The sequence below is a fragment of the Podarcis bocagei genome (genome assembly GCF_964188305.1).
Source record: "Podarcis bocagei genome assembly, chromosome: 4".
Lineage (NCBI taxonomy): Eukaryota > Metazoa > Chordata > Lepidosauria > Squamata > Lacertidae > Podarcis > Podarcis bocagei.
In genome coordinates, this window is record NC_138128.1 from 51,676,761 (window position 1) to 51,703,881 (window position 27,121).

Here is a 27,121-nt window from a genome sequence, read left to right on the forward strand (position 1 = left end):
AAAAAAGTATTTTGCCTGCATCTTTCCTTTAGTATGCAAATTTCTATGTGAACTTATGGTATATATATATATATGCTGTGTCAATCGCTGTTTTATTATTTTTCATTCATGTTCCCCAGAGCAGACAGTTTTAGGGAATCTATCTCCCGGTATCTCCCGCCCTCTAAATTGTCTAAATATTGCATAACAGATTGGCTTTGTTTTGGAAGCCTTTTAAGATCCAGTGGTTCTTAGTAAGAGCAGCAGGTTATGCTTCTTGTTGTGTGTGTGTGGAATGCTTGGATTTAGTACAGCCTATACTTTTTTCTTTTTCTTTTTGACACCATTTCTATTAGGCAATTTACTAATTCCCCTTGAATTTACTCCGTGTGTGTCTTTCTCTCCCGCTCCCCCCTCCTTCCCGTCTCCTCTTTTGTTCCTTGGCCCATGTTAAAGTTTCCAATTGACTCCTCCATTGTTACAATTTGTCACTGCTGGAAGATCAATTTGTTTTACTCCCCTCATCAGCACAGTAGAATCGGGTGCCAGATGTCTTTCTTTCTTTCTTTTCTTTTTCCTTTTTTTAAAAAAGCAGCCACATTATTCTTCTGCTCCCAGTTTGCGCCTGTTTGGAGCCTGATCGCTGGCTGGTAACTGGAAAAGAATGTTCTGTTGCGCATTCCAGAACTGCATCCCCACCCTCCTCCTCCGCCCACCCTCCCCCAATAATCTATATTTGGCAATTCATTTACTAGCCTGCTTTGGGGACCACACAGTTGGATCTCACACAGAGAAACAAGCGATATTTTCTGTCCCCTAGAGCCAGTGCGTTTTTGCTTGTTTGTTTTCTTTTTCCTGGAGGAGCGAGCGAGGGGAGCCGGGTGGCGGGACGCGCAAGCAAGAGCGGCCAACGGAGGCTTCGCACCTCGAGTCTCGCAGCCCTTGATTCTCCCGCGCCACAATTAACTTCTTCCCATTCAACCGCTCTCTGCCAATCTCCACCAGCCCCAGTCAGGAGGGGGGGGGGTGGGCAGCGGCGGGTGGTGCTGAGCCATCCCTCCCTCTCGTTGTTTGGGAGGCGACGCCTAATCCCTCTCCAGGAAAAGGGCTCTGGCACACTTTGCCCCGGCGCTCGTAAGGCTCCGAGCCCCGCGCAACCCGGCCGATCTTCCTTCCGAGGAGGAGACCGACGGAGGAGGGCCCTGGGCGGCTCCTACCCAAGGCCCGAGGAGGAAACCCCTCCGGAGCCAGGGACACTTTCTGGTCGGGAAGCTGGGCGCAGGGCGCTGCGCGCGCGCCTTCCCCAGCCGCGCTCCTGCAGGAGCAGCTTTCAAGTCCCAGGCAAACTCTGCTCAGAAGGGAGAGGGGGGCGAGGGAGGCGCCCTCTGCCTCGCTTGTTGCCCTAGCTCAGCTATACTCACGAGGTTTATCACCAATAAACTTCCTAGCTGCTCAGGACAGCAAGATACATAAATATATATTTGAGTGCAGCCATGTAAATATCTCAGGGACGAACAGTTCCGTCCTGGAGCCCGCTTACTGGGACGGAAATCGCAACGGGGCTTACTTTCAAGTAAACGCGCAGAGGTTAGCAGCCCCAACTGCGGTGCTCCGCGTGTGAAAGTTGACGGCTCAACAAATTGCACCGCTGCTTCTAGCCTATTTTTGCGCGCAAATGCGCAGCTGAGGCACAGTGCCATTTTCTTTTAATTGCGTGTGTGTGTGTTTAGCCTGTGTTTTCTTTCCTCTGGGTCATTTCTCTCTACGCCCCTCTCTCCTATTTTCGCATTGTCTGCACTGGACCATTCCCTTCTTTCTTCCTTCCTTCCTCCCTCGTCTACCCCGCTCCTGGCTCTCGCTCCCTCTCCCTCTCCAAAAAGGATCATTGTTAGTTTCTCCGCTCCCCCCTCCTCCTGTTTATTTATGCACACGTCATTGGGGAGCCCCCGCCCCCTCCTGCATCTCATTAAGTGCCTAGTGTGTTTCTTTTTCCCTGTCAATAATCCTGGATCCCAGACTTCTCCGTTCCTCCGGATTTCGATCCCCCTTTTTCTATCTGTCAATCAGCGCCGCCTTTGAACTGAAAAGCTCTCAGTCTAACTTCAACTCACTCAAATCCGAGCGGCACAGGCTCCCTATATCTGCGGCTTCTACCCCCCCTTTTTTACAGCTGACTTGTTGTTTGGTTTGTTTGCTGCAATTTTTTTATAGTTCCCCCCTCCCCCGTCTCTCCCTCCCTCCCTCCTTATATAATTTTTTTATTATTAATTTTGTGTGTGTCTACCCGCGTGTGTCTGCGCGCGCTTTACACGCTGATCTGATCTTCGGAAGAAAAGAGAGAGAGAGAAAATCCAGAAGAAGGAAAAGAAGAAACCCAAAGTCACTGGTGCAAAAGGAAAGGAGAAGGGACACTGCCCTCCCCTCCTCCTCCTCCTCCCTCTTTTCCCCTCCCCAGGAGGAAAGAAAAGGAAAAGGAAAAAACTTTCACCTTGGACTTTTTTAAAAAACAAAAAATTGCAAACTTCCCCCTTTTCTTTCTTTCTTTTTTTAATCCTTCCCCCTTTTTCCTCCCCCCCTTTCCCCTTCTTCTCTCCCTCCCCTCCCCTCTGTCCTTGCAAAATTGCTGCTGGTGGGGTAAGTCAGGAGGAAAATGCCGCAACTAAATGGCGGTGGAGGGGACGATTTGGGGGCGAACGATGAATTGATCTCTTTTAAAGACGAAGGGGAGCAAGAAGAGAAGATCTCGGAGAACTCGTCGGCGGAGAGGGATTTAGCCGATGTCAAATCGTCGCTAGTCAATGAAACAGAAACGAATCAAAACAGCTCTTCAGACTCGGAGGTAAGGAGGACCCCCCCCCCCCGCCGCCGCTCTTTGCAGCACACCTGCCTTACTCCACCTTGGGGGTTCCCGGGGAGACGGGATGCAAGAAGTTTGGGGTGGGGGTGGGGAGAAGCGAGAAAAATGCCATGGAGGGGGTGGGGGAACTGAGCTTTCGCCCGGAGTTGCAACTCTGTTTCTTATAGTATGGTCGGCGACTGCCCTGTTGCTTCTCTGGTGGGTTCAGTTATCTCTGTATTTTCCGTATCAAGTTTTGCACAAACTTCTAACTTGTTCTCTCCCCCTTCTCTCTTTCTCTCTCCTCCTTGCTGCTTTTATTTGCACCTTTCCCCTTCACCAAACTGCCTCATTCATCTACTCTCCCGGTGCCCTTTTATTTTATTTTTTGCCTCTTTTCCACCCTCTTTTGATCCAAGGCGGAGAGGCGGCCCCCGCCTAGGTCCGAAAGTTTCAGAGATAAATCCAGAGAAAGTTTAGAGGAAGGTAAGTTGGGCTTGATGGCTCCATCCCACCCACCCCCTTCCCCTTTCCAGGGTGGTGGAGGGGGGGGGAGAGAGCGCGCGGATCTGGAGCACCCCCCAAAACCGTGCTCTCCGTGGGCGCAAACAAACGCTCTTCCAAGTTTCGAGAAGCACTTTTTCTAACCGTGATTTCCCCCCGCTTTCTGTTTTCTCTCTCCTTGTGCCTCGTTCCCCCGCCATGTTAGCTGCGAAAAGGCAAGATGGAGGGTTGTTTAAGGGCCCACCATATCCTGGGTATCCCTTTATAATGATCCCCGACCTGACCGGCCCCTACCTTCCCAATGGCTCCCTCTCGCCCACGGCAAGAACGGTAAGTCGAACGTGTGTACATGTACAGAGATACGGTATAGATGTGTAAAGACGAGCTCTGTTTTCCGCGCATTTGTGTCCCACACCCGCCCAGGTCCCCCTGCCGCCAGTTCCGCCCGCCCCCTCCGCTCCCGGCCGCCGCGGCGCTGCCTGAAACTTTCCAAAACTTTTGCGCCTTCCGCTGACTGCGCGCCGAGGGGGCGGGGGGAGGGCAGAGAAAGGGGCTGTTTACACTTCGCCATGTTGACTCCTTTACTTTCAGTTTTGGGGCTTCGGGGCTTCGGCCCTGGGACTTGGCAATGCGAAGGGCACCCGGAGTCCCAGCTCCCGCTTTTCATTTTCCCCCCCGCGCCCAGCGAGCGAGCCTCCTCGGCTCTCCTTCCCACAAAACTCTCTTTGCGATTTCTATCGCGCTCTGTTTTCCTTCTCCCCTCTCGAGTGGCGACTGGGTTTCCTTTCTCTCCCCTCCCCCTTTCCTTGCCTCCCCCTTTTAACCCTTTGCTCGCTTGCGGAAACCTTCCCGAGTTACTAATTTACTGGCAGCGTTGCCATCGAGTGATTAATTGGTGTAAAATCTTATCCAGGTTGTTTTTTTTTAAACTTTAGGACTCTTTGTGTTTAAAAGATTTTAAGGGTGGCAGTTAACTATAGACAGCTCTCCCCCCCTCCCCAGTTTTCACAACCTGCTATTCTGTGTAAGAATTTTTTGGCATCTTTTTTTTGGAAGGGGCGAGAAATTTTTATTTTCATTCCTTGGCACACTGGCTTTCCTTAAAGTCACCAGCTTTCATTTAAATAGATCACATGTATGAGTTCCATAAGAAGATAGTGGATGTGGGCCCCATGTTTATTGTGTTGGGAAGAAAATATCGAAGCCATATATATATATATATATATATATATATATATGAAGTAGTGCTTTGCTCAGCTGAGTCAGGACATAGTATAGAAAAGGCAAATGCAATCCTGCAAACAGACACTGCCTTCCCATTAACAAACAAAAGTTAAAAGCATTATATAAAGAAACAAGCCTTCACTTGAAAGGAATATATATCTGTATTCCAAAACAACTGGGCTCATCTGGAAGAATATGTGTACTTTAAGACCTTTGGGTGTGGCAGGAGGATCCGAAGGTGTGGCAGTATGAATGGAGGGAATAAGTTTCTTGTAGCCCTCAGACTGGTTTTGTTAAAACTTTTGGGAGGTGTGAAGTGTTGGTCACTGCCCTCCTCACACATCCTCATGGATTTATGCCAGCTCTACTTCCCATGCCCAACCATAATACAATCTTCATTAACATTGTTTCAAATACAACTTTTTTTTTTAAAAAGCCACTTCTCCTAGGGAATGCAGGATTTGTATACATTTTATCTGTTATCTCATTTTCTATTGCATCTTTTAACTGAAGTGATGCTTTCCTAACCTATCCACTTAATTCTCTCTCCTCCAAACTACTGTTCGAATTCTCACATCTTTTCTTTTAACTTGATCATTTGAGGCAGCTTTTTGAAATAAAAGTTCCACTGTTAGGTAGCTGCTGAATCTGTTTCTAGACTATGGGATGTTTTCAATGTGTCCAGTCTACAATTGTTTTTAAAATGTCAGATCAGGCTTGTTTTTTACTTAAAGTCCAAATTCAGATTACAAATTACAGGGGGAAAGATGGCAAAATAGTGTTTACTTGTGTATTTTTAAATGTTTTCAAGGATGAGGTTAACCCAGTCAAGATATTTTATAATTTACTTTTATTTTGGGGCTATGGTCATAGCAAGGAGACATTTTGGTAACCGCAGTTTTAGCATAATGGAAAAGAAAGGTGACTGGATTTTGTAATTGGAGAGGTGATGGGACAGGCAAAACGTCTTATATGTTGGTAGGCATAGAGTGTTTGTTTTGTGGTTATTTTAATTATGTACTATGAAAGCATAACCTTTTAAAATTATTCCTCAGAGTGGTTTCTGTTCAAAATAGAAATAATTTTGCAAATTTAAATTAGTGGGGCTGATGAGCATTAAGGGAAAAAATTCCCCTGGAAAAAAAAGAATTTTATATTTATTTACATCTTTGTCTAGAAGCACTTAGGATTTAATATTGATGTAGTCCATTACCTTTTGAAATGAGTGGGAACTATTTGTATCGAGGTTTTGAATAGATGTTTGATCAGGGCCCCAGAGTAGTTATTAGTTAATGGAGAAAATTCTTCTTGGCCATATTTAAACATTCTCTCTCTAATAACAACACACTGTTACAGTGAATTCATTTCATTGTATACAAATATATTATTTTATTGATATAACGGGTGACCTTGTTCCTTAGCATCATATGGATTCAAAAGACATTTTCCATATTCAGTAGGCAATTTGCACATAAGCCAACAGCATATTTTGGGCCCTTTCTTCTACTCCCAATGATTTGTAGAGTTTGCATTTGTGAAAGCAAGATAAATTATGGTTTAAAGAGAACCCATTATTCGTTTATGGTACAAACCAGAATGATTAAATATTACAAAGGATTTATTCAGTTTATACTGTTCAGTGTGTATTCCTGTAATTTGGCTGTTCTTTTTATCTCAAAGGTGTAAGTAAATAAATAATATTGAGTCTTACACATAGGTAGAATTATCACACAGGATTATGAGCTCATGAACCATATTTTTCACTGAAGGTTAAAAAAGTTGTTTTGCAATATTGTTTCCTCCTTTTTGGTTTTTGTTCTTTTATTTTTATTTAGAGGAATATTTGTTGTTCTCATATGTAACCTTCAGTTCTTAGAAATACATAAGCTGAACACTGATTTCTGATTTTCTGCTTTAAGAAATGTAAAGAATTATGAAGTATCATTAAATCTGCTTATGATGAATAATACATTGCTTTAGGAATAATGCTTTAATTGCCAAAGAGTCCATAAAGCTTGTTAGCAATAATTTTATTTTAAAATGACAAAAGATTATTCTACATAATGCTAATTTTGCTTTTGCTAAAGTAATGTGCCTGGCTCTGAAGAGGACCAATATGCAGTAAGGAGAGCTCTGTTGGAAATGAAATAATGAATTAAAGAATACACTTGTGTACGCAATGTGGTAGTGGTTGCAATAGAATTTAACAGAAGAACAATTAAGTAGTTAGATGTAATTCTGGTTATGAACATACTGTTAATTTGCTTTTTGTGGGGGAGATTTGTTTCACGGTGCTGAGTTGTTTCACAGTGCTCATCTTTCATTTCAACCTGAATCTAAAATGGTTAGTATAGGAAAATATGGAAGTGATATGGCTTGTGATCTGGTAAATGCCCATGAATGGAAATATTTTAAAATAATGCTTTGGAAAATGTATTTTCTCCCTTTTATTTCCTGAAGTACATAATCTTCTGCACAATAATGTAGATCCTGGTGCATGAAGAGTTAATGGTATCCCCCCCCCTTGTTCCCCTGTCTTGAATTGTTTTGACAACACTTTTCAAAAGTGTGACATTTGGAGCCCCTGCAATAACATGTAATATTACTGTAATTACACAGGTCATTACATTTTAAATAGAGAACAATGGAATGCTTATCATACTGAAAAACAAAGAACAGGTGTTCCTGCCCTTCTTTGGTATTTATGCTAATTTGTTTTTTCATCTTCCTTGGAAATATTTATTGCTCGGCACTGTTAAGATTTCTGCTTCCAATGTGATGGTTTGATTCCTGACTAATCTTGAAGGTTGAGAGCTTAGCTGATTTTTGAAATAAGGGTTATGGTGTTAAACTAGTTGGATGTTCACAATGTACATACAGTTTTCATATGTCAGCGTCTTTGCGCTTCATGGCAGAGATAAGCTATTCATTGAATTGTACCATTCACCTTCTTGATGGCTTTAAAACAACAATGAAGTTTCCCCCCCCCCCTGTAACTGTGTAGAAACAAGCTATTCTCAGCCGATGATCTTCTGACACCAATCAAATGAAGCACGGGAGTCTGAAAACCTCTCAGTTCTTAGCCCAGTTAGAACGCTGTTTCTGCTTTGCAAGTGGCTTGCGAAATATAGAATAGCAACTAGCATTAGCTTTGTTAACTTCTTTTTTTAAAAAAGGCATTTAAACTTCTCCAGCATGATTTTAAGGTTGCAGGACAGAGAGGGAATCAGTGAATTTTAAGAGCCAGCCCTCCTTTGGAAGCAGAATGCAAGCTTGTGAGCCCAGAGAAGTAAAAGTTTGACGCTTCTGACTGATGGCAAAATTTGCAGCATCTTTTTGTGTGAGGGTCCCAAATATTGCCTCTTGTTGTGAGGCAATGCTAAGATGTAGTATTTTTAAATAAGTATACTAAGATTTGGCTCTTGATTTGAAAGTTCCAGTTTTTATGGATTCCTAAGAAAATGCTACTCCTCCCCTTTTTAAAAAAAAGCAGAATAGAGAAAGGACAGCTGTAGATTTCTTTTTCTGCTTTTCTTTTTTTTGCATGCATGTATGTGTTTCCACACTGCACCATGACTAAAACTGTAAGGCCCCCCATTTCCAGCTGTCTGGTAGTTATGTGGAAGTTGGATTATTGGCTGTTAAGCATGAGACAACCTGGATTTAGCAAATGCTTTCCTGAACAGGGGAGTAGGTGACTGTTTGCGGGGGTGGGGTGGGGGGTTTGAGGGGAGAAAACATTTGTGAGGCACTTTGTGGTTGCTCTTGAAACATGCATGCTGCCACAATAAAATGAAGAAGGGATGCACTCTTTGGGTCAGAGTGCATCTAGTTTCCAACAAAAGAGCCCTTGCAGATAAGAGGGCATGGATGTGTGTTTTTGTAAGTGCATTCAGGGATGTAGGTGGAATTAGAATGTTCTCCTTCCCACACCTTACCTGTTGTGGGAACTTTTTGTTTCTTGCTTGCTCCAAACTTTTTAACTGCTGCAGCTGCAGCTGCTGGATTGTTTGCATAGTAAGAGAGTTTGTACTCACCCAAGCCTTTGTGTGTGTATGTGTGTGTGTGTGTATATTCTCTTTGTACTGAGCTATGGCAAATATGCAGGCAGAGCCTTGCCCGCTGACTCGTAATTGGGCATGTTTGTGAAGGAAATGGTTAATTTTACAACCAAAGGCAAACTTGCACCTCAACAGGTCTGCTGAAAGAAATGTGCCACAGTCATTTGCTGGCAGGCAGCGAAGGGTCATAAATCTACAGGGTTTATTTACAGCCTATAACACTTATGAATGTTAAGATATTTGACGCCACGCTGGCCTTATAATATCCAAGGTCCACAGACACTGGCAGTGGGTCAGGTTTCTTTCACTAATTATAAGCAATGAGAGATGGGGAAATTGGGGAAATAAACCCATGAAAAGCTTAGATTGTTTTGGGGGGGCTGGTGGGAGTTTGGTGCTTGTTCTCCTAACTGCACGGCTGGCCTTTTCCTATGATTCAGAATTAACGCTTGAAATACTGAGGGGCAATGTGTGATGGCTTAAGCAAACCTTTAGCACAGCCTGCATTCTTTATCAACGTGCTCGCAGTCTTGTGTAGGATATCTAGACAGGAACCCTGCAAAATATTTCCCAGAATACTTTCAAAGAAACCTGATATAACCCTGAATATATTTGTTGTAGCTGAGGGGGGGGGGGATTGCCATGCCTGAATTAATAAACAAGTTACATTAGGCTATATTTAACAGATGTATGTTTATGATTGATCTCTGTCTTTCTTTCTTGAAATAAAGCAAGGAAGTGGCACTTCAATAAGAATATCTAGATAGCAGACAGATGATACATTTTTCATTTCAAAGTCTGGTTTTAAATTACGTGCCTACCTCCCCACCCGTTATTTTAGAGAACTGAATAAAATCTGGGTTTCTAGAGGGGACAGATCAGGAGAGAAAACACATTAGAAAAAAAACGTGTATCTGGGAAAGAATGTGGTAAAATCCAGAGGCCAGGAGCAAATAAGGAAGAATGCTAGTGTGTAGGGGTGCTTGAAAAAAATATTGTTGAGATCAGCTGCTGAAGGGGAAGCTGGGCATCTAGGGAATGATTGGCTCATGTGTCAGGGAAGTCTTTGGGGCCAAGGCGAAGCATCACTTGAGGGGCCCCTCTCTCGTTCTCCCTGGATTAAACAAGTGCATTGTTTAAATGCTTTTAAATGCAAGAGTGCTTTTCTCTTGATCTATATGATGATGCTTCTTTTTTTAAAAAAAGCCAAACCCTAAATTATAAAAATAGGCCAAAGGATAAATCAGGGTTTTTAGGAATCTATTCCCCCACCTCAGCAGTCTAGTTAGGTGCATTATCACATTCAATTTAGAGATACTAATTTGGGCAAGGGAGTATGGGAAGAATACATATATTGGTTTTCTCCCATATGTTTTTACCCCCTTCCATTTAAAATACTGAGTCATTTCCCCCCTCAAAATATAAAATTGTATTTTTTTTAAAAAAAAACCCCAACAACTTTCCACTAGTAAATGTTCAAGAAGCCTAGGACATAATGTTTTATGAATTTTCCTAACCGGTAGAGTTCTGTAACTTATTAGCCCTTAGGGATAAATCTGAATCCCTTAACACCACATTACAGAGGTGGTGTGGTAGGACCTTTTAGCAGGTTATCAACAGTGGTGTTGGTCTGTTTCCCAATAGACTTCATTCATTTGCAACTCCCTGTTTAATTCCAGGTTGGCACTTGGTCTGTTCTTTTGTGTGTTTTTGTTCAAGTACTCCAAAACCCTGATCCTTATTATTCTTGAAGCTATACACAGTCAAGCAGGCAGCCATGAATGAGTTAAGTTGCTAGCCAAACTTTGGCTTGGGGAAGAGAAATTTGGGGGCCTGGTTGGCATTAACAGGGCACAACACATTTTACAGAGCTTAATTAGTACGAACTGTAATTGTTTGTGGTCTGCCAGGAGGAGTAATGTGCAGGAAAAGTGGAGTCGTTCTTTTGCAGTCCTCAGTTTTGAAACGATAAATCACTTGCATATTTGTGCAATGATTCAAATGGAGCTGAGACCTCTCCATCTCAACATGTGGTAAATTGTAAAGTCAATGAATTGCAGATGTAGGCTGCAGTCTGTGTGTGTGTGTGTGTGTGTGTGTGAAATGCAGAATGAATGGGAAAGAATGACAGTATAAATATTTACTGAGAAGATAACTGAGCTTTAACGTGCTAGGCCAATTATGAAGTACTAGCCAGTCGTTTTGTTTTTAGCCATTTGTTTTTGCTTTAAATAAATTAAATCAAGGTTAGGGGCACTATTAGCCTTGATGAACATTGCTGATCCTCGAGAAACAATGGCTTTCTTGCACAGGACCGTGAAACAATTGGATTTAGTAGAAATTGGTTCACTACTATCACTGGCAGCTAAGTAAAATAACAAGGGAAGGGGCACCGAAAATGCTTCTGCAACAAAACCTTTAACGAGAGATGTAGACAAGTTTGTGTCTCTCTTAGAGAATATACTACCAGTTTGTAAGAGATCTGTTTCTACATTCCTTGCACACCCAGAAGTCTCATCAACTTCACTGAGACTTCCTGCTTGAATAAGGAAGGCATAAAGACCATGTCTTTCATTTTTAGCATGTTTGAAATGCTCAATGACCCCATTGTTTGCATCTCAGTTATCCAGAGCTACTTGTTAGCTTGATTTAGGCCCCATTTACACAGCCAAATAGCGCCAGTGTTTCTCCCTCCACCCCTTGTGTTGGTTAGTTAGAAAGGTATATCTAGATAATTTAAATCAGGACAACTTTTCTGGACACAACAGTAGCAATATCTTCACTGGTAGCAGACTGGTCATAATCACAGATACTGTTGTTCATTGCCTTTCTCAGTGGTAATTGAGTTTTGCTTTTCTCTTATACCTGATGGTATTTGTTTATCTTTGGAAATGTAAACATTCTTCTGTGAAGTAAACAAGTTACAAGCACAATGAGTAATTACCCTTGGGCTCAACTGCATGTACCCTCCAATGATGACTTAACTATTTCCAGATGTCACATTTGCTTGTCTTCAACCTAGGGGCTGTGATTTAATCTCCTCCCCTTTCTCTTTTGGATTTCCCACATCCCCTTAATGGTTTGCTACAACCAAAGCTTGACAATACTTTTTTAAAAAAAAAAATGGTACAAGTGGTTTGAGCTGCAAGTCTGATTTCTAGATCAGTGGACTCTACTGGTTCAATGGTGCACAACACTAATGGGAACTAACTGATTTTACCTTTGGATCCGTATTCATGTGAAACTGAATGTGCCCATTCACATGCTGGCTGCCCAGCTAGCATTTGTCTTCCTTCTTGCATCCCATTGTATTTGTCAACCTGATGTCACTGATGTTAGCGAAATCTCCTGTGTTTGATTTGTGGATTGGTGCTACAGCAGTGAGCCCAGTGCCTAAGCACTTTCCCTCCTCCTTCCACTCCTGTCGTGTGTTTTAGGCACATAAACTGCCTTTTTATTGAGTCAGACCATTGTTCCATCTGGCTCAATATTGTCTGCAGTCACTGGCAGTGGCTCTCCAGGATCTGAGAAAGGATCCTCCCCCAGCCCTATCTGGAGTTTCTGGGGATTGAACCTGCAATCTTCTGCATGCAATGTAGATGGTCTACCACTGACCTATGGCTAAATCCTCTGTAACCCTCAGCTGTATGTGTGAAGAGGGTTCTAAGCATAGAAGGGGAAGCAGGGCCCCAGCTTGGCTGCTACATATTGAGTAGGGGCATATGAAAAAGCAACACCCTTATACATAAAGCTCTATGCTTCTATTCTGGATTGGGGTTTCAGATCCAGAGGCTTAGGTGCATAGTGTTGTTCACAAATGCTTTCCTTATCAGATGTCCATGCCCAAAATGTTGACACCAGGGGTGGGATCAGCAAAATGCCCCCATTTCACCTTCTCTGTGTTATGAGGGTTCATTGCTATGTGTTAATACCACTTTGACAGAAACCATTGTTTGCTGCTGCATCCAAATCTGAAAAAAGACTTGAAACTAGAATTTGGAACTGTTGTCTTATTCAGCTTGTGTGATAAGCGTCCATTATTGCTTACTATTTTGGAGAAAATAAGTTAGTCAATTGAGTATACAGGAGAAGGTGGGAGCACATGGCTGCAAGTTTGGTTCATGCTTTGTTGTCAGTTTGATTATAGTGGTCCAAGTAGGGTATAAAATGTAGCAGATAGTTTATTTTCTTCTTGTAAAAATAGCTATTCTGAATTTGCCAAAATATACGTTTGGTCAACAGAAACAAATGGTAGGCATGGGTGGTTGTTAAAGGAGCTATTCAGCTGGTGAAATTTACCAAGATTAATAGTTTCCTAGCTTTCTGTCAGTCACAGACATGATTTCTTAAGTTGGTTCAGCTTGCACTTAAGATTTAACACAGTTTCAGTGATGTCCTTACATTAAGAGGCTGAAGCTACAGCATTTTCCAACTGATCAAATTAAAACAAATGATACTTTTCTTGCAGAGAGCTGGTTGTGTGGACAATTCCATTCAGAGATGGTTGCATTAGTGTTGACAAATCGCTGCAGAGTATATATTATGTATATAAATTAATATTCAATGGTACAAGCATTCTCATGAGAGGATATGACCTTGAATGAAATATCAAAAGAATATGATGGCAGCCCGCTGGCTAGTTGTTGTTTTTTTAAATGTATTTTTTCCCCTTGCCACACCTTTTTAGAAAAGATTTATGTCTTATTGTGCCTTACATAGATGTAAAATGTTTAAAAATATTAAGTCCCTTTGTCTGTCTTCTCTTCACCTTGAGAGATGTAAAAAGGGATCTTTTAAAAATATGCTTCTCTGCTTCTCAGTTACTGGATAAATTGTGTCTGAGGGACTCATCAGTAACATCCCACCCCCCTTTCCTGCTTTGCAATAATCAGAAAGCAACATAAAGAGAAACACTTCTCCCACTGAGAATATTCGCTTGCATCTCTGCATTACCTGTAGATCACCCAATAGCGCAAGTAGCTTCAATGTGTGGGTGTACCCATGCATAATGAAATACGTTTTTGCATTTTAGTTCAAATTTACTCACTTTTAAAAATTCTTCTGGTGTCTAATTTCATTGCTCTCAAAACATTTCTATGATGCTCAAAGAAATATGTGAAGTGATAAGTTACAACACATCAGTTTCATTAATAAACATAAAGTGTATCTGTATTATGTTTATACTTTTGATACGTATACTTTAGTTATCAGGTGCTATTCAGTATAAACGGGACAATATGAAATTCCTTGGTTACAATGTGTTCCAATTGACCAGGGACTCTATGGGGTTTGTGGAAAGAAAAGGCTGGGCAAGTTTTCATTAAGGTTTAAATCTGGCAATTGGAAAAGAGGAGAATAAAGGGAGCTCAAAAGAGGGACAAGTGGTTAATGTAGCATTCTGTGCTCCAAAGGGAAACCTCTTTTAGACGAGAGTGGTTCACAGGCCAAGAATTTCAAACTTGCAGGGAAACCTGTCCAGAACACACAAGTCGTTGGAATGGTTGCAGAATTGTCACAGCAATTAGAGCAATCTCTGCTAACTGAGTGGCAGTTTTTATAAAGGACAGAAGATAAAGGGTTCAGATTCATTTCTCCCTCTCTCTGTGTCCCCCTCTGTGATTCACTCCTGATCAACCATTGTCTCTTTGGGTATGTACAAGAGACGGGCAGAGGGGGAATGGGGTGAAAGAGGGCAGGCATGTTTTGAGCTCCTTACTCGTCATTAGCTTTCCTTATTTTTGATGAACCTAGAGTTGCATTGGCCTCCTCCCCCTTCAGTGAAGTCCAGCTATTTTGGCATTTCCTACTCCCATTTGTGTGTACTAATTGTTGACACTTTAGACAGCCGGCTTGTGTGTTAATTTAGCTCTGTTCCTTGTTTAAAAAATGCGCTTGTGGAAAGATACATGGTCTTTGATTTGGTATAAGGATTGCATATAGAAACGTAAGCCTTACTGCTCCTTTACCTTAAGGCTTGTGGTGTAATAGATTTAGTTTTGTGGTGCTGGAATGCATCAGAAGAGGTGCGTTTCTGCAAAACGATAACTTTCTTTACAATATTTCAAATGTAGGAGGGTGACCTTTCTCTGACAGCGTTCTGTGCATTGATCAGTTTGCATGACAAATAGAAATTCGGCACACAAAGCTTTCCCCAGTCAGCATGATGCATCAATTGGAACAACTTTATCTGCTTAATTTCTGCTCATGATATAGCTGTTAAAGGCACAGGAGCCTTGTCAGGTACAAGTGTTGGCACTTGCCACCCACTCACCTGTGATTCATTTGAAGTTCTCTCATTTAAAATGACTTATATCCTAAGATAAATGAAGTTGAGAAAGTTTATTGAAACTTCTACTTTTCATACACCCGACTCGCACCCCTAAAGACCCATCTCATCCAATATTCTGTTCTCACAGTAGCAATAGCAGTCTCACTTATGATGCCATCATGACTCTGTAGCTATTGATATCTTTATCCAGATTGATGATGCATCCTGTGTTCCTGATATACGTGTGCCTATTTCCTACTTTTTCTGTTGGAGTTCCCTCAGCAGTCTGAAAGAGTCATTACGGGACTGTTTTAGCTACTTACCTTGTATAGTTGGAAGGCTTTTCAGGGATCGCAGATAAGAAATCTCTTTTGTTAAACTTGCCCATGTCTTGTGAGTAATCTGATTGGTCGTTGGAAGGATTATTTAGATAAGCCTGAGCTGATAGAAATGGCCCCATGAATCATATGCTTATTACATTCCAGGGCTGAGACACACCTTCAAGTAGAGGTGTGTGAAGTACTGGTAACAAGGTTCAGGCCTATCTCAGGTGAAACACGTTAAATTATACGTTGGTGTGCTTTTTAAATGTCTAGCTAATTTTCTCATTAGATACCGGTACATTTCTGTTTTCATTTTTTCCTGTCCTTAACAAACACGTATTTGAAAGTTTGGGATCTAAACAAACACTGGCTATTTTGGTTTGAAACATCGGTGATTTCTGGGGCAAATGTAGGCCTGTATCTTGGAAAGATTCAACTCCTTCAAGGCAAAAAAGAACTTGATAAGGCAAATCAAAATCACTCATTATGTTAATTAAGTTGGAAATTAATTTGCAAAACACACCCTATAGAGTCAGCTCGACTCAATTTCAGCTTAGTAATTATCTTGTGGTGAGAGCAAAAGGTGTTGAAATATCCCACTCCTTGCAAATGTAGAGTACATGGATGTTGGTTTTTCCTGCCTAAACACTGGAACTCTTGTGGCAGACTAGAGTCTATTTTATCAGATTGACTAGGCTGTTTCCTATGGAAGTTCATGCCAAATAAACTAGTTGGTGTCTCCTGATTTTTTTTAACCTAGTAGCTATGGATACAGTAACCATGAAACCCACTTACTATAAAATTCTTTGTTTGGTAAAAATCCCATACATTTCTGTTGATCCCCAGAATGAGGAGCACGTATGTAGTCACGAGATCTCTTATCTCCAACACTTGCGGCAGTTTTTGTAAAACTGTTTTTGGCAAGTTTTCATAGTACCAACCGACGTCTGACTAATAAGAAAGTGTCAGTCAAGTAATACCAGGCTTATTTTCCTAAAACAGCTCCCCCACCAAGATACGTGAGGTGTTTCCTGTTGGAACTGCTAGCTATTTTCTGCAAATATTTCAGCACGTGTAGATAAAGATGTTGTTGTCACTGTTGCTGTTGCAATTTAATTACAATGTTTGGTGGGAGAATACTTATTCAATCCTCACAGTATGTTTCAATCTTTTTACAACACACGCGAGGATATGCAACCGGATGGACTGCATGTGTCAAACATTATTTGTGGCAATCTTGATAACGTTTGATCCTGTGATTGAGGTGGATATGTTTTTATGCAAATGTTTAGTATGCATGTGACTCTTTGGAAAACAATGTTACTTTACTTAAAAGCAGTTTACATTTTTATGTACTGATTTATATACAAATTTGTATTTTTAAAAGAGAACTAAAACCGTGAACAACAATAACAAAATCACTTCATAAAAAACACACCATAAATGAGTAACACCAAATGATACAAGATTCACAGTGGCATGTGGCATGTACCAAGCCAATATTAATGGTCAGGGAATTTATTTGTTTTCAAAAATTAGTGGGATGGGATCAGACAACACAGGATCATAACGCCATTCAGCTTGGTCACATGACCTAACAACCCAGAAGAACATACATGGGCAAAAAGGTCAAACTCTGTTTGAAAGGCTTGCTTCTCCCCTCCCCCATGCCAGGCTCATTCCAAATCAGCAAACAGTAGCCACACTCCTGAACAGAGTTGGGATCAAGTGTACTTTTCACTGTGGGATTGCTGCAAAAGTAAATAGTTCTGTTTTCTTCCATGCAAGTAATCTTACATTGGTTGTTCTGATTCTTGGTATTTCTTCCTGCGCTCAGGATTATGCATAGTAATATGGGATACATGATATATGAAGGATATTGCCTTTGGCATGACACAGGTTTTTCAGGTCTCCTTTAGTCCTATGGTTGCAGGAGGAATTTCTTCCAGAGACTTTTCTCTGCAGTGATTGCACAAATAGTTCCTACACTAGTTAAATTACTTAGAGCCTTTGTGCCTTCACATTATTAGCAACACTAGGTTATTTGCACCTCAGTGATCAAAATTGCGTCAGTAGCTTTATGCTATGTTTAACTGTGTGAAAACGATGCTCTGAGTAGCTGGTCATTATCAGTGCCCCACAATTTCAGACCACTCTGGTAGCCAGCCCAACCCTGTGGTTTCCAGGGCTCTGTGCCAGCCCCAGTGTGTGAGAGGTGAGATCTTGTTTCTGACATAGTGTTGGATCCAAGTGCAGCACAAAGTCAGAGACAATCCCCTGTTATTCTCCTCAGGTCCAAGCTCATGAGGAGTGTTTGGTATCATCCATGTGCTTCTGAAGTGCTCTGGAACTTCTGCACGTCATGAACTAACCCTAGCTATCATCAAGCATCTTAAAGCTCTGTACAACTGTGGGGGTGGTTCCTCTTCTCCCCTTCCCATCTCCATTCTCAATGAGAGGTTTGGAGCTCATTACTCTCACAAAAGGAAGACTTGTAATGAAAAGTCAATTTTGTGGACGTCTCATCATTAGAATTATTTGGATGCTGCAGTCTCCCCAAGGATCCTATTTCTGAAAAGCGGCAATGTAAATGCATGTTCCAAGCTACCTTATTCAGAAAGTTGGGTTCCATACAAGAAGAGAGATAGTACATATGATCAAATGTTTTGACTTATGCACCACTGGACATCATTTTGTGTTAAGGTTTCAGTTTCATGATATACCATCCATGCATGGCTTTGTCATTCTGTACTGATAAAACCAGTGTGTGTGGTTTATGCATCATGAAGTAGACATTCTCTGTAATCCCAAGCAAACTTGGCTCTCACACAAAAGATTTTTTGAAAAACAATTTCTGAACTGAAGCTTAACTTCATGCAGCTTTTTGCTCTGTCTTAAATTGCTTAAATTGTAGACTGCATGACAATACTGGGATTTTGTAACAGTAATAGTAATTAGTATCTAATGGAGCAGTCCTACACATGTCTATTCAGAAGTAAGTTAAAATGTGTTCAGGGAGACTTACTTTCAGGTAAGGGTCTTGCAGCTTTAATTTTGCTAAAGTTGTTAACCATATCAGGCATTTCACCTAATCACTTGTTTGTCCAAGAACTAAGGAAAAGGAAGTCTTAAAGATTTATTCTCAACTTACTTGCCACTATTCATAGTGAATGTTTTCTCATTTAAATGCTTAATGATTATGTTCCCTCTTAACATAGCTAAAGCTCTTTCTTAGAAAAAGCTCCTCTTTTTGTGCACAATGCATTTGTTTGCATACAAATATGGGGTATTCACAGGAAGAAAGTCTCCCAAACTTCCATGCAAACCCCATAAATGATAAAGGTAGAGTATTTCTGAATCTGATAGACCAATGTATGATCTGGGTTTATAAGGCATTCATTGTTTGTTTCTAATAGTTATAACCCATCTTCTAACAAGGGTTCCTGAAGTAGCTTAGCAATTCATTTAATATGCAGTAAACAGGAATGCAAAGATAAGCACTAAAAAATAAAAACAGTACTAAAGTTAGCGGCACAGCTTATAACTAAATGTCTGCCTAAACAACGACTTCCTTGCAGTTAGGCACCAGGTCATGTGACATCGAGAGAGGGATCTCATTAGTAGGGTACCACTAGTGAGAAGGCTCTCCACCCACCACCTTAATTCAAGATGTGGAATGAAGATCTTAGCAGTTCAACAGGTGTATATAGGAGCAGCTGATCCTTCCAGGTAGCCTAGTTCCAGACTGTTTAGGGCAGACTTCTTAGCCTTGAGTCCCTAAATGCTGTTTGACTACAACTCCCACCATCCCCAGTTAGGCATGTCCAAAGTCTATTTCTGACCCCTGTGGCAGTTTATTTCCTGGGGTAAAATCCTAAAAAAAAGGTTAACAACTTTGGTTGGCCCTTTGGTCGGCCCTGGTCTTCACTTCATCAAATCTGGCCCTATTTGAAAAAAAGTTTGGACACCACTGGTGTAGGCAATAGTCTGGGTGATGCAAGTTGTAGTCCAGTAATGTATGGGAACCCAAGGTTGGGAAACACTGGTTTAGGGCTTTCAAACCCTCTGAATTGTAGCTGGAAATAAACTGGAAGCTAGTGAAACTCTTTAAATGCTGGCAAAAGTATGTTCGAGCTGTATTACAAACCATTTGAGGTTTCAGAACCTTCTCATCTAATTTAAAGAATATTCTAAGTCTGATCTCTGGTAAACAAATCTTAAATTTGGGAGAAACCATTGTTGGTAGTGGTGCGTTTGTGTTTGGATGAAGTTTTTGATTACTATTTCAAAGTTAAGCAGCTAAAAGCCAAAATCCAATACATCCATTAAGTGCATTGCCTGGAATATGTGGCTGTAAGCACCCTAACAGAACAATCCTTCTTCCTGGCTCAGAGGAGCAGGGCAGAATGAAGCAGCAGAGTCACTGCTGCACCCAAAGCCTGTGTCCCACTAACCAAGAGGGGAAGTGTGAGGTGGTTTTCTTCCCTTTTTTTGCTGTGGCAGTCTAGGCTGAGGTGGCCAGGCTAGGATCCATTGCCATATCTGCTTCACCTCTGCCCTCAATCTGTCCTGCATACCCTGTTTTGTGGACTTATGTTCATGACTGTCAATGGGAGCTTCCTGAATGTTTGTGTTTTTGGTAGGCGCAGTTTGGCAGAACCAGGTGAAGGCATAACTCCACCCAGTCGCATCTCCTTCCAGATTGGGGTTTAGGATTGCTCTCTACTTGTGCTGGATTGTGGCCAATGTGTTTCATAAGGTTCTAAACACTTCAGCACAAAGCAGAGCCTAAAGAGAGATTATGTAGTTATTAAACCAAATTACTATTTATTATTTATAGGCTGCTTTAAGATATGTGTACATGTCTGCATTTACCTTTCCCAGTGGTATTTTGTCCTCATCTGATACTACTTCTGCAATAGCTATGTTGCTTTCTATCTGTGTTCTGTAACATGGTTGTTTAATTAATTCCTGTTTGCACAATGTCTTCTTACTCGGAGGAGTGTCACTGTTTTCCTGGAGCAGATAGGAAGCTGTCAGGGACTCGCACAATAGGTTATCTATTTGCTACAAAACCATCCATGTAGTCTCTTAATACTGACTTAACTTGCAGTATTCAGAACTATTGCTGGATTTTCCAGTAGTGACTACCTTAGCATTGCATTCAAATACTACTGAGGAAATGCAAACTTTATAGTGATTATTTCATCAGGAAAGGGCTAGTGGAGCCATCAATATTTCAAGTTGCTTACAAATGAGCCTCCAACTACAGAAAAATGTGTAAAGTTAAAATAGAATGAGTTGGTACTCTGGCACCAGCCATGTGGGAATTCTGACAACTCCATTGTTGACTGCCTTCCTGGTCTTGCAGGATGAACTTTTCTTCTGGAGAGCCAGTGTGGTGTAGTGGTTAAGAGCGGTAGATTTGTAATCTGGGGAACCGGGTTTGCGTCTCCACTCCTCCACATGCAGCTGCTGGGTGACCTTGGGCCAGTCATACTTCTTTGAAGTCTCTCAGCCTCATTCACCTCACAGCGTGTTTGTTGTGGGGGAGGAAGGGAAAGGAGAATGTTAGCCGCTTTGAGACTCCTTAGGGTAGTGATAAAGCGGGATATCAAATCCAAACTACTACTACTACTACTACTACTACTACTACTACTCTTCTTCTTCTTCTTCTTCTTCTTCTTCTTCTTCTTCTTCTTCTTCTTCTTCTTCTTCTTCTTCTTCTGTATAACCCCTGCTACTTCAGCTCTGCATTTTCATGTGGAAGAGTTACATGTCACTTCCTGTAGTGGGACAAGCCCACTGTACATATATGCCCAGGGCAGCCAACTATGGCACACCCCAGAGCTTAAAAGAGGGAAATGAAAAGCTTTCTTTCAGTTTATCCAAAGTTTCTCTGCTTGAACTCCTGGAGTTTTATTGGGAGAAGCCATAATTTAAACTGTTAGGTTGACCAAATTGCTACTTATGTTTTTTTCAACAAGTAAGCGGAGCTCAAGTGGTACCAAATGGAATTTATCATTAACTATCCTTGCAAATAGCAGGGAGGAAGTTTAAAATCAGAACAATTTTCTGTGTTAGCAATAGAAGACTCAAGGCTTTGAGTTGTACAGCCTAGCTGTAAGGGAGTACCTGAAATGTCCCCCAAAGGCTTTTGCAAAGGACTTGGTATGGTGGTGCATACAGAAGACCTGGTTGCCGTGCCCTTCCCTAGAGACCTCTGCAAAACATCATACAGTGGACTCACTCTCTTTGCACTATGGACACCTCAATCAGCACCCTCCAGGTTGCAACCCTGGCACCTCTGATGCCAGGAGAGTAAGATTCCAACCAAGTCCTGCTGGCAGCCTGCAGTGAATTCTTCCAGTGTTGATTCCTAAATCTGGCCATGACTCTACCTTAGTAGAACTTGCAGCAAGCCTAAATTGCTTTGTGATATTGTATCATCTTAAACTCTTTTAAAATTCGTATTTTTATGACTAAAACTTTCTTATGTATATAATGTGTAATATATACCATAAGCGACTTCAGAGAAATTCCCTCCTGAATTGCAAGTGTGTGTGAGGTTTATAGGACTGTGTGGACTAGCCCCACACCCAACATACCCATTGGGTGACAAGGGGCTTTTTGCATGTATTGATGTATACATGTAGGGTTCTTCAATGAGAAAGCAGATTCTGCTTTGCCTAGGAACCCTCCGCAGGTAGAGGAGCCCTGCACTCAAATGCCACTACATGGGTAGGACCTCTTCAAAATGTTGCTGCACTTGCAGTCAGCAGGAATAGCAATGCCCAGGTATTCAGTGGAGGTGGGGCTTTTGTGTTTAAATGCAATGTGTACGTACCATGTCTCAGGAAAAATAACCAATGTTTATTGTCTCAACTGTCAAGCAGCTGTTTGCTGCCCCTGACTTGGGTGGTGGGTTTTGCTCTGAAAATCTCCCCATCTTCAAGAGGAAGATTAATCCTCTCAACGTTTGTGTGTGTGTGTGTGTGTGTTGTTCTGATGCTGAGTAAAGGGAGAATGATGTTTTCTGCTTAATATCAACAGTATATGTATAAATTGACTCTCTTGCTGTAGATGGTGAAAAAAAGTTTTAACTCAATTGGGAACCTGGTGTGTGTTCTGCTGTTCCAAATAGCCACCTTTCTTCTTCTTCTTCTTCTGAACTGGGTTGATGGCTCCAGACCTGTAAACTGATTGTGGGAGAGCTTTTGCAAGCTGAGCTTTGGTTCTAGTTTTAGTGGAGCCCCACCCCAGGGATCAGACAGTGTCAGTCTGTCTGGCAGAAAAGTCATGCCAGTTTCATGGTTTTGCAGTTGAAGGTTGTTATCTTAAGCCCACTTGGTCCTGAACTGGCCATTTGAAGACAGATAACTTCACTGGAGGGTAGGGCACACTACAATGCACATTACTGAGAAATCTTATCCCGTTAATATTTGTCTGAGAACAGACAGCATTGTTCTCTTGGCTTGTGTTTGCTAAGGCTTGATGCCCATGTGGGCAAACAGAAGCATGCAAAGAACTTGAATGCTTTTAGTATGTATTGATCTGCTTTGAATCCCCGATACACCACATTGTGTCTTGCTTCGGAAAGCTTATTGTCGTCCCGCTCTCATCTAGCTTTAGCATTCAAGGTGAATGTGCTAGAAAGAGTTGGGAGGAGAAATATTAAGGGTACTGGAACAATATCTTTATTGTCTTTTTTTAATCCCTCGAAACAATTTGTGAAATGCTTTCTCTTTCACTTTTGCATGCATTTCAGTAAAGGAGAGCTTCCATCAATCATACATACTTTAGCACAGTGCCACCCTGGGTTTTATTTTCATATCCTGAATTTTGGATTTGGTTGAGTCATTTATGTGGCAGATTATTTTGCCTTCATAGGTCTGTTATTCCACTCACCACTTGTGGCAAATCGGTTTTGCTCTTGGTTTTGGCTGCAACAGGGTGTGTTCCTCCACATAAGAATATGATGTGGGGGGATGGGGATGTTTGTTCAGTTTAGACAGCTGTAATGCACTTTACTTCTTCACCCTGTCATTATTTTATTTTATTTATTTCCAAGCTAATGTTTAACGAGGCTGCACCTAGTTGTTTTATAATAAGTAGCCTTAGGAATTCATTCTGTAAAAGCTTTTGGCAGTGGTTTTATAGATGAGCCCATCTGTTTGCAGGTGGAGGCGAAGTCTGGCTTTTTGTCCAGACTGGTGAGGAGCCATTGTTGCTGGAACTAGAATGACAGTGGTGACAGCCAAGGGCTGCTCTCTTTACTTTTGAGAACTTACTGCATTGAAAACCTGCTAAAACATTGCAGAAGCTTTACTTCTCCTCCCTTTGGGCTTCCACAAACTTTTACTTTGTGGCAATGCTGACTGTGTGTGCTTAAATCACATCTCTATGGTATATTTAAGCAGTGGAGAAATTTCATGCTCTGTCCTAACTTTTAACCAAGTATTTCACAACTTGACACATGGAGCTGTAGGCAGTCGACCAATGGTGTGGTATGTGGCCTCACTGCTCTATGACCACCCCATCTCCTGGTTTTGTTCCGTCCCAGATATAATAAAAGAAATTTTATTGGGTCTCTGATATGCTTCCTTATACGGCTGATGGTACACCTTCACACATGGCATTTTACCTGCATGGGAAAATGTGTGTGAGCTGTCATGGGTGATGTACAGCACACTTGACATTTTCCTGCAAATACACAGCTCAGGCAGCTGATGCGTGCAAGGGAGCCAGCTTGGAGGGAGGGCAAGACATGCAGAAACAAGAGAAGGAATTCTTATTTCTTTGGTGCATGGTGTTCTCTTCTCACCTTTTTTCGAAGGAGGTTGGGAGGGGAGGGAGATCACAGTAGGTTCTGCTAAGACTACAAGGAAGAAAGAAGATTTAAATCATGCTGTCCCAGGGAAGAAGATTGAGATTAAGACTGGGATCCACCAGGGAAGGAAAAAAGGATGTTAAAACTGGACTTTGAAAGCAAAATCTTCCCAGCTCACCCTAACTCTTCCCACCTGACTTGTCTTCATGGAAGCTGGTTGGGAAATGAGATTTGAGACTGGACTGCGTGGGTGGCCTTCCTGTCGTTCTTCCTGGATGATTTCAGAAACCTGGGTGCCAGATGCCAGTAATAAATTTAAAGAGGGCAGTAGCAACTCAGTTTTTGCAACCTGTGTGTATACTGCATGGGTGTTTTCTAGCCAGGCTGGCTATAGACCTTCCTCCCACCAGCTGCAGCTTATGATACATTGCACAGCATGCAGCAGAGCAGACTGCCAAAGGCAGTTATTCATATCCATCTAACTGGAAAACCCACACACAAAACAAGTAGAGCAAGTATTCCCATGTCAAATTTGGAAGATTGATCAAAATGTAGCCTAACAATTCTTTAACTAGTTGTCTCACAGGGTCAACTTGCATGAGCTGCTGCTTGACACATAGGAAAGTGTAGGATGAGACGTTGTATTCTGGGGCTATGTAGCAAAAGTGATCATTGTCTGAGTAATTAAAGAACAACACTAGTTCCATAAGGCAGAGGAAACAAATTTTGGGTTTTTGTATATTTTTAAAGGTTGCTTGTATTTTTCCCCATTTTGGCAATAATGAAGAGACTTTCCCTCCATTTTGTATGAAATGTTTTGCATAAATGGGGATGATTCATCCAGCAGTAGACAAATATGTCCCTCCATCATAGTGGTCTTGACAGCATCCTAGCCTATAAACATTTTTATTGTGTCTACCTGGCTTCAAGAGACTTTATGTTCCTATCTTTATCTTAAACTTGCCATTAATTAATCAATCATCCTGGCCCAGGATTCCTGGGTTCATGTTATTTATGTAATTTTACCCCCCCCCCATTTGAATGTGGAAAAATCTGTTCTTTAGTTGTGTGCTGGAAAAGCATGACTTTATTTTATAAGCTCAGTAGTAGTATTTGAGCAGTCTAGTTTGGCTTTCCAGGTTTGGGGGCATATGTTTCCGGGAGTGCAAAGAAGGTGGAAACTATGTCTATGAAAGTATTTTTCCATACTCTTGAAAGGAAATGTAAGGCTGCAATCCAATGCACGTTAACCTAGGAGTAATACCTATTAAACTCAGTGGGACGTTTGAGTGCACATGCATAGGATTATGTTATACATTTATTTAAAAGAGTTTGAAGAGAATCCTTTAGGTCAAGACTGAGGAACCTGTGTCCCTACAGATACAGTTTGACTCCAAACTCCAACCAGGCCCAGACAGTAGGACCAATGGTAAGCAATGATGGGAGATATGGTCAATTAAAATCTAGAGGTCCACTGGTCCCCATCCTTCCTCTGTAGTCCAGCCTGTCTTTACTACTGAGCAATGTTATGACTCTTTTTCTCAGAAAACACCACTAAATGCTTTTTCAGAAGAGAAACCCTGTGTTTCTTCAGGAAAGAGTGGCATTAGAAATATTGTTATCCTTTACCTCTTCCTTTTAAAAAAAGAAAACCAGCAGGTACCTAGTGTCTCACTAGAGACACCTTGAAAGCTAGTTTTTATTTTATTTTAATGTACTTATATAAAATTTCTGTCCTGTCCTACCTAAAGGGCTCATCTTCACAACAGCTCTATGAAGTAAGTTAGACTGAGAGATAGAGAGCTACTTGTTCCAGTTAGTCCCTGAGTTTCCTGATTGAGAAGTCTTGGGATCTGGGTCTTGTTCATAAGTCCAGGACCATAATCATTAAATCACACTGGTTTGGTATTCAGGTTGGCTAATGTAATATATCCTGAAGCAATTTCTGCGTTTGTGAGACATTTGTGGGTACACTTCTCATGCTACATTTTGCAGGTTTGAGTTTGGTTTTGGAATTATTCTGGTGGATGTATGTTTAAACATGAAAATATTTTATTAATGTATCACCTGTGTTAATGATTTGCCTCATCCAGGGTGCCTTTTTGCAGTAATCTGGGACCCAGCTCACACAGGTTTTCATTTGAACTTTCCCCCAAAATGCCCTGTGGATGCAGACCAATTTTACTGGAAGCGTTTTAGAGTTGTGGCACCTAGGAAAAATTATATAGCATAAAGGAGTGACAGGGTGTTTTACTCAGAACGAGGGAATGGAAATATTTCTTTAATGCCACCAAATATTTAAATAGATGGATGACATGCAGCTGTTTGTCAATAAGTTCCTTTGAGAACCGTCTGCTGAAAAGACAGGACATTTCTGTGTCAACAGAGCTGAAGTTGTTTCTGCAAGTGTTGTTGATGATTGAAAATGAAGAATTGTAAGCACAATTCATCTTAGCGAACACAGGGTGTGAGTAATGCCGACTGGGGCCAGACATTGACATACGGGCCGTCATCAAACTAATTGTTGTTTGAATTACCTGTTATGATCCGATGACAAATCTCCTTCACTCCTGCCACTGGAGCAGAAAATGTAGCTTGAATTGTCGTGATGTTAGCAAGTGTAAACTGTACTTCAACAAGATGGATAAACCCAATTATGGGGCAGACCTGTAGAGAGAAAATCCATTTAAATCTCGTAATGTTAAGCAGAGCTGTGTTTAATTCATTTGGGCCAATTTGGGAATGATGTATGAGTCTTGGTGAACATTAGTCAAAGGAGGAAACAACATAGGAAAGAGATGCTCTATAAGCTTCAACAGAGTGGCAGGCGAGTGCTGTGCCGTTTCAGTGCCTAATACTAATGACTCTGGAAAGCTGAAATGACAAAAAGATGTACTAACAGCTATTCTGAGAGCACTACTGTGTAAATGAACCAACTGGAGAAACATGGAGGAGAACTGGTTTGTGGTTATTGGTATGATGTGGGTTCTTAGTTTTGCTTGAAACCATTGATTTTCAAATGAAGAAGGAAATATTAATTTATTGTTACAATCTATGCTTACCATAATGCAGTAGATTGAAAAATGTCAGCCTTTT

The 27,121-nt window shown here is 41.4% G+C and overlaps 1 protein-coding gene across 39 annotated transcripts in view; it reads left to right on the forward strand.

Moving 5' to 3' along the window:
• The first annotated feature begins 1,523 nt into the window (after window positions 1-1,523).
• TCF7L2 (transcription factor 7 like 2) overlaps window positions 1,524-27,121 on the forward strand; it is a 200,126-nt gene continuing 174,528 nt past the window's right edge. For 5 of the 39 annotated variants that reach the window (XM_081189388.1, XM_081189374.1, XM_081189393.1 and 2 more), the window contains exons 1-3: window positions 1,526-2,818; window positions 3,235-3,301; window positions 3,525-3,649. In XM_081189388.1, coding sequence (XP_081045514.1) covers window positions 2,630-2,818; window positions 3,235-3,301; window positions 3,525-3,649 — 381 coding nt within the window. In that variant the 5' untranslated portion in view covers window positions 1,526-2,629. Of the gene's footprint in view, window positions 2,819-3,234; window positions 3,302-3,524; window positions 3,650-27,121 lie in introns of all 39 variants that reach the window. The other 34 variants (XM_081189377.1, XM_081189378.1, XM_081189379.1 and 31 more) reach the window with 25 other exon arrangements.